The 7,759-nt window shown below is 40.4% G+C and overlaps 1 protein-coding gene and 1 long non-coding RNA gene across 3 annotated transcripts in view; one reads left to right on the top strand and one right to left on the bottom strand.

Moving 5' to 3' along the window:
• Window positions 1–2,912, bottom strand: part of LOC122348920 (alpha/beta hydrolase domain-containing protein 17C-like) — a 17,541-nt gene extending 14,629 nt beyond the window's left edge. The window contains exon 1 of one of the 2 annotated variants that reach the window (XM_043244805.1): window positions 1,461–2,912. In XM_043244805.1, the coding sequence (XP_043100740.1) occupies window positions 1,461–1,945 (485 nt within the window). In that variant the 5' untranslated portion in view covers window positions 1,946–2,912. The remainder of the gene's footprint in view (window positions 1–1,460) is intronic. The other variant, XM_043244806.1, reaches the window with a different exon arrangement.
• The window catches only part of LOC122348922, a 10,729-nt gene continuing 4,797 nt past the window's right edge, over window positions 1,828–7,759 (top strand). The window contains exons 1-2 of the long non-coding RNA XR_006251387.1: window positions 1,828–1,964; window positions 3,034–3,091. This is a non-coding gene — a long non-coding RNA (uncharacterized LOC122348922). The remainder of the gene's footprint in view (window positions 1,965–3,033; window positions 3,092–7,759) is intronic.

The raw sequence follows: 7,759 nt of genomic DNA on the forward strand, positions 1-7,759 counted from the left end.
TAGAATGACCATTCAGTATATAACGGCTGCGATCACACACACGCACGGAATTCTGCAGAAACCTCGATGACGTTTTTATTTTCAGCCGAAAGAACTTTTACACATTCAGCTAATTTGATTATGCTTAACTCCATTTAAAATACGTATGTTTTATATATGACCCAATGTTCCCCAGACGAGACTGGTTTTACAGGGTGGGGGGTGTTAGAGAAATCAGTGTTGTTTCGCCGACGTACCCGGTGATTTTAATCCCATCCGAATCTGCCGCATCTGTGTTTATCCCCTCACGCAACCTCTGTGATAATTCCAGAGCAAATCACATACGGTTTTCCAGCAAAAAAGCCACGATCCTCTGAGAATCCTACTAATCCCGTCTGTGACTGCCGGCGATATTTAACAACGCGTTTTCTTGTTTTGACCAAACGTGGATTACCGTAGATGCTCTCGGGCACATGCACGGTTTGATACAGAAACATTAAATTACATAAAAAACACTATAAAATCAAGATGATAAATCACAGACGTCGGGTGATAATCTAATAATTAAAAAAAAAAAAAAAAAANAATTATATTGATAAATTGACCAAACCTTCCCAATATTCTACTTAGTTTGTATATTAGCTTCAACGAGTCATTTAACTTGCATGCATTATTTTTTTAATATGAGAATATTATATCAACGTTTTGTAGAAAGCTTGTTCACATTGTTTACTAGCTAGTCGTCACCAAATTGGTTCGCATTGGCGTTTTATCATTTACTTTAGATATCGATATCAGGACGGTCAATAGAAAAACACGAAACAGTCCGGTTATGTCATCACTCCAAGAAAAACAACTACAAAAAAAACAGGTTGGTACAAAGAGGGTTCAAAGTATTTAAAGCAGCAGGAAACTAAATAAGAGAACCAATAACAGATCCACCATAGACAAAAACATTATGTTTGAGCATCCAAAAGCAGATATGCAGAATATAGTTGCGTGTATTGATTTTTGGTAAATATCAGTAAAAATTATTACGTTCATCTCCTAAAGAAAACCTAATGTGAGACCACAAAGCTAGACGAGCAGCATGGGTATTTGTGTAGTTCTAGCCAACAATGCATTACGTAGGTCAAAATACATTTGGATATTAAGATCATGTTCAGTGCAGATATTGCGTGGATGTCCTATCTTAAATATCAAAAAAGTATTTGATTAGCGAAATGCATTGCTAAGAATTTCATTTGGACTTTTTTGCAGCCTCAGATTCTCACATTCCGCCCTGTTATAAACCATTCGTGTGAATCTTATCTTATTTATTACCCTTATGGTCCAGAGTCAGGCATAATGAAGCAGGATGCATGCATTTAATAGGGAAAAGCAGCAGTGCTGCAGTGCACGCGCATGGAAAACGCCACACAAATCACAGAACAATTGGGACTGGCGCTCAAACCCAGAAGCACCTGCTCAGAAACACTCACTTGTTCCTCAGCACCTGCCAGGCCGCTTCGATATCGGCGTACAGGTTCTTCTCGGACGGTTTCCCGGTGCTGACCCCGTACCCCGAGTAATCGTAGGAGAACACGTTGCAGTTGATCCTGGAGCCGAGGCCGATGTAGAAGCTGCACATCTGGCCCAGGTCCACGGCGTTCCCGTGGGAGAACAGCAGCGTGTAGCGGCTGGCGGGCGCGCAGCGGACGAACATGCAGCCGACCCGGTTCCCGCGGCTGGTGCGGGTCACCAGCACCTCGACGGCGTCCAGCTCGCGTTGCGAGTACTGCCAGTCGGCGCGCTCGGTCAGGTGCAGGCTCGTCGCGCCGCTCGCGTCCGTGTGAACGGAGTAGGTGGGCTCGGGCGGCAGGAACGCCAACTTAGCCGCGATGCGACTCGGACACGGCGGGCAGCAGAAGAGCCAACACAACTCGCCGAGGGAGAAGCTGTTCATCCTCGGGCCTTGCTCGGGCATGGAGGGCGGCCGATACCGGGTGAGAGTCGGGAGGGGGGGAGGGAGAGTTGCGAATGGCGAGGAAAAAACGCGAACGGTATCAAAGATGCTAACGCCGTGCTAAGCGGTTTCGCTTCGGTGACGGTTTGACGGAGCGGTCGCTAGCACCCGGTTTTTGACATTTTCAAAAAAATAAACGCGCTCCAATCCGCCGCTCACCCGTCTTGAACATGGACCGAAAATGTCTAAAAAGCGATCATTTGCGCTACACAATCAGCGTCGAGCTAGCCGTTCGCGTACAATGTAAGCTGCCATTGCTCCTGCTAAGAATGCCCAAATATGGGATTTTTTTCCGGTCGTGGCGGATATCCGGCTCCTGCTGTCGGCGACGTCACCAACCTTTTCCTCGGATGAGATGCTGGACGTAAATCAAGTCAAATCATATATAGCGTGTTTTACAGTGAAGATTGTGTAAAAAAAAATAAGCTGTACAGTATTAAAAAGGGAAATAGTGTTGCGAAATATTATAAAGAAATGTAACTGAAATAACCGGCAGAAATTATTATAGAATCCAGGAAAAAACTAAGAGGCTATGTAAAGGGAGAAAATAGAAGGCGTTAACACACAGTTAAGAATGGGACACAATGGATTAAATAAAACATTGCATCTAATAGGGAAGCTTTTCTTTTTTTAGAAGGGTGTGAAAAATGTGTTTTATGGTTGATCATAATTGTTTCACTAACTACTACACTGCATACCTAGTTCCAGCTTTGCCACGTCAGTGTGTTTACTCGTTCAACAAAACCGAATACATGCGAGTTAATATATTAATACTAAACACTCTAAAGGTAATGTGTACCGAAGATCTTTGTCATATACTACTGTTGACACACTTCGTTGTCCTTTTGATTTGGAGCTTCGATGCAGTTAACAATTCAACAATGCTGAAACTGCACTTATTTAACTGGGACCCTTTACATTTTCTATATTTGCAGGAAGTGCACTAAAACATCAGTCAGTATGTTTTTTTAGAGTAAAAATATTTACTGCCACTATTGTGACCGGGGGGGATTAATAATGGAATGAACTACCTGAGAAGAACTGNGCAGGTTGCCGACTCACCAATAAAAAAAGAAGAAGAAGAAGAGATGCAGGATGGTTCTTCTTGTAAGTGTGAAGTTAATATGTTTGTTCAAAATATGAAACTATAAAAATTACTGCACACTCCGGTTTCATTAGGTCCCTGCTCAGATGTTTTTAACAGTATTCACATCATGCATGCTCGGAACTAATGCCATTCATTTAAGCATCAAAAGAAACACACAGGGGGTCGGCCAAAATAATGTGAACATCTGTGAATTTTTTGTTGATTTATTAAGGTGTTTGAACACTTTTTACCTTCAGCTTCCAACTTGTGTGATAGATTCGTGCAGCTTTAGAGACGTTTAAGGAGGGAATGGGATTCTCACTCTGCTCTCCGAAACAATCAGATCCAGATCAGGTGAAATTTCCGGACAGGGCAGATGTTGAAGTTCATATGCTCCAACTGTCAATCTTTTATGGCCATGACACCATCTTTCCTACATCGTTTTAGCATTGCCTGAATTATTAGCATTGCAGCCCTTTCGTAGATGTTGCCTTCGTGTTTTTTGGCGTTACAGATGCTCCTGCTAAATAATCATGAAAAATGTTGGCCTTTGTGTTAAAATCTTACTTCAGTGTGAACCCTTACCCTGTAAAGGGTCCATATTAGTACTGTTAAGTAGTACTTAAAGTGTACAAATTTAAACCTAATTGGTACAAAAGCCTACCTTTTGAAAAGGCACTGCCCCAGTGACAGCTTTTGTACCTTTATTGCTGAGAGTGTAGAATATCAACCATTTATTGGTATTAATTAACACATATCTCATACATCCCTAGTCCTATCCAACACCTAAACTAGCTTACTCAGGATTAATAAGCAGCAACTTAAGAATTTATTAAGGAAAAAGTAAGTGTTATCCATTGTTTTCCAGGTAACACTTTAGATTAACGAACACATATTTTGCTTATTATCATGCATATTACTAGCATATTGGCTGTACTTATAAAGCACATATCAATGCCTCATTCGTCAAGATCATATTCTAGATCCCTTAACGCTTTATAACTCAATAAGAAGTAATTACAAATGGATTTTTGGGAAAGCGTCTAGTAATAAATATACGATCCCTATCTTAAGTGTTACCGTTGACCATAAATATAAAACTAAGTCCTTTTGCTAATGATGTTTTCACACATTTTTGTCGAATTTGTTGAGTTTTCGGCATTTATCTCTGTTGCGAGCGTTTCGCATTTCCCGCGATATTCCTAAACTTGCAGTATTTCATTAATCAGATTTCATTTTGGGGAAAATCAGTCATAAAGTGACAGAAACGACACTTTGAAGTCATTTTAGGCTCGTAAACATCAGAATATTACTCTCGGGAATGTCCTGAATGGAACGAGCGAAAGAAAGAGAGGGAGCCAGGCTTAACATTCCTCATATTCTCACCTAATCAGTAAAAAGCATATGGAGTCCAGGGTGGAATGGATTTATCATACCCTAGAGGATGAAGCACATTTCCTAGATAGTAATAATGCGCTCGTTGGATGTAGAAATGCACTGTGGGACCTGCTCAGAAGAAGTGTGGATGCATGGGAAATGCGCTGGGTGCTGATTGCTCTGGCTCCATCTGCGTTTTATATTTTCGAGGAGATAAGGTGCACCCATTTTTCCTGTGCATAACTTTCATTATTTATGGAAAAAACAGACCCGTGGTCAAAAGAGCAGGCCTCGCCGTGCGCTCCGTTCAGCGTGGCTTCACCCACACGCTGTATCTCCGTCACCACATGCACCACGCCGCCTTATCAAGGCAACGAAGATGACGTTTTCTGGAATTCGGGAGTCTTTAAATTGGTTTAAGCACAGCAATTTAACTGCTTAAAACCTGTTAGTGGATTATTTCAAATGATTTAATTAAACAAACAGTTCAGCCAAAAAATGAAACTGCGGTGAAAATGTACTCACCGTCAGCCCGTCCAAGAAGTAAATGGGTATTTCCTCATCAGAACGGATTTGGATAAATGTGGCATTTCGTCACCAAAGGATCACACAGGTGCCGTCAGAATGAGAGTCCAAACAGCTGATAAAAACATCCCATAATCCACGAGTAACCCACACCACTTCGACCTGAGAAGTGAATATCTGCATGCTTGGAACAATTTCATAATTAACTAGTTCTTTAGCCATTAAGCCAAATTTTAGCCAATTTTTTCTTACAAACATGCAGCATTTCACTTCACAGTGACTCTCATTCTGACGGCACCCATTCACTGGTGAGCAAGTGATATAATGCCACGTTCCTCCAAAGCTCAACTCCTAATGGACGGCCTCTGACTGTAAGTACAAATGTTATTTTTAGGGCAAACTTTTCCTTAATCAGAATGGTGTGAAGTTTTCTCACGGCACGTTGATAAAATTGGCCTGACGGTTGGGCATGTCATCACTAAATACAAATCTTGCATTCAGCAAACGTCCTCTATGAACTTTGTAATATATTTCAAAAGCATGCAAAGCAATTTTCTCAAATAGCTGCGATACCAGACATTTTCTTTAAGCCCTTCCAAACACATAGTTGGTAAAACACCAAAGTCTTCTCACTTTTCAGCTGTTGGTTGTGAAATGGGGTTTTGTGTCTGTAGGGCTGTTTGTGCCTAAATGAAAGAGTAGACAGCTGGATTCTGGGCATTGACTCCTGATCTCAGGAGACCCGAGCACATCACACTCAGGTTTTGTACCAATATTATCAGGATCATGTGAACCTCACAGGATTGGGTTTTAATGCGGCAGACAGGGCTGGAAACTCGCAGATCAAAAACGGGAAACAAAACTATATTACATTTCGGTCCTAATGTGCGTTTTCCTGCAACAATCGCTACAGATAATTTCATTCACCGCCACGCTCAAGTATCTCATTATATGAAAACTGGGTCCATAATGTCGGAAAATAGGAAGCGTGAAAAAATAAACCCACTCAGATCCTGCAAAAAAAAAAAACTATGAGAATAATATTGAAGTCAAAACAGGTCATGTTTTGACTTCATTTAGCATTGTTTATATGGATATAGATTTATGCGGATATGGATTTACGATGCTGAGTATATCTGTCGGTATAAAATACATACAATTGATATAAATAAGCATGCAAATAAGCAATGTAAAAAAAGCAAGCATAATGGCAGCACAGTATTTTTTTTTTCAAATTTCCAAATCACTATGCCATACGTTATGGTATAATTATTGATTAAGTATCCAATTTATATTTTTTATATCAAGTAAAGAACATGTTCCATGAAGATGATTAGTAAATTTCTTACCGTCAATATATCAAAATGTAATTTTTTTTTTTTCAGATTCCAGATTTTCAAATAGTTGTTTCTCAGCTAAACATTGTCCCATCCTAAAAAAACATACAGCTCATTTAGTTAGCTTTCAGATGTAAAAAATTAAGTAAATATGTAAGTATAACAGGTAACAAATAAACTAAAGCAAAAACATCATTCTTGCAAAAAAAACAGCACAATTTTCTTCAAGCAAAAGAAAATATTTGTGAGATTGAGACCCAAATAAATGTTGTCTTTCTATGGTGCATTGCCTGCAGCTGAATTTAGGCATAAAACCATCATGAGAAATTATGTCTGCGGGTTACAGATAAACTAAGTGACATTGTGTAATGTCTGGACTTTTAAATAAATGTTACACAATTAAATAAAAAATCAATGTCCTTATATATATAGTTTTAACAATACATATTGTGTCAAAGCACTGAACAAATTTTAAGATTAAACATGACATTTTAAACCAAGTCATTTTATTACCGAATGCATCGATGTCTAGATCAGCTCAGTTTCAATAGGAATGAAACTCTTCCACGTTGCTGGAGCTCTCAGATAACATTTACGAAACACTGATGGTGTCCGGCATCGGTGACGTCAAACCTTGAGCAACGAGCCTAAATTCTACCTCGATTCGTGAGCTTTACAAGACACGAGGGCGAGTAGATAATGACCGAATAATTCCGGTAAACTGCCATTGTTTGTCTAAGTCATAACACCAGCGTACATGGGATAATGCAGACAATGGATTTTTAATCAGAAGCCAATGACACACCAATGCGCAGGAGAATAGCATTTAGGGGAAATAAACACAGCGATGCTTTTCCTGTTACTTTCCCACCATGCATCACCCCTTCTGCCCGGGCATTCCCACAGTATCCCAGCAGGATCTGAAGTTTTGGCTCCAAACTCTACAACAATATCCGGATCACTCATCGCAGTACATCGGGAATGTTCTCGGAGCTCACTATATGCTCGTACGTTTCGTACGCTAATAGAACAAGACAGTGGCGAAATTCTCCAGATGGTGCGGTAAAAAAAACAGGCTTTACTCAAATGGACAGCAACGTCTGGAATGCTCCAGGTTTTTTTTTTCTAAAATGTTATGGGCTGGTTTTTACCAGGTTAAGTCGGTGTATTACGAGAGAACTGGTGTATTACGTCGTGCCCCCGAACCGATGAGTTGCGTCTGAAAACAGCTTTTGGCTGATACGGTCATGGAAGAAGCATTAGATGTCTGAACACAGTAACAATATTTATATAAGTAGTGAGCAATCCCTCACCAAGGATTGTGTTGTTAGCTTTGAAAGCGCCCGTGGGCTGCGGTTTGGAGGAATTGAAAGCAGACATGTTCGCGAACTGTGACTCGGTGTACTAATGTTTAGGGTTTGCATGCACTTGCTTGGACGGTGGGAAAAC

Source organism: Puntigrus tetrazona, chromosome 7, assembly GCF_018831695.1.
Source record: "Puntigrus tetrazona isolate hp1 chromosome 7, ASM1883169v1, whole genome shotgun sequence".
NCBI lineage: Eukaryota > Metazoa > Chordata > Actinopteri > Cypriniformes > Cyprinidae > Puntigrus > Puntigrus tetrazona.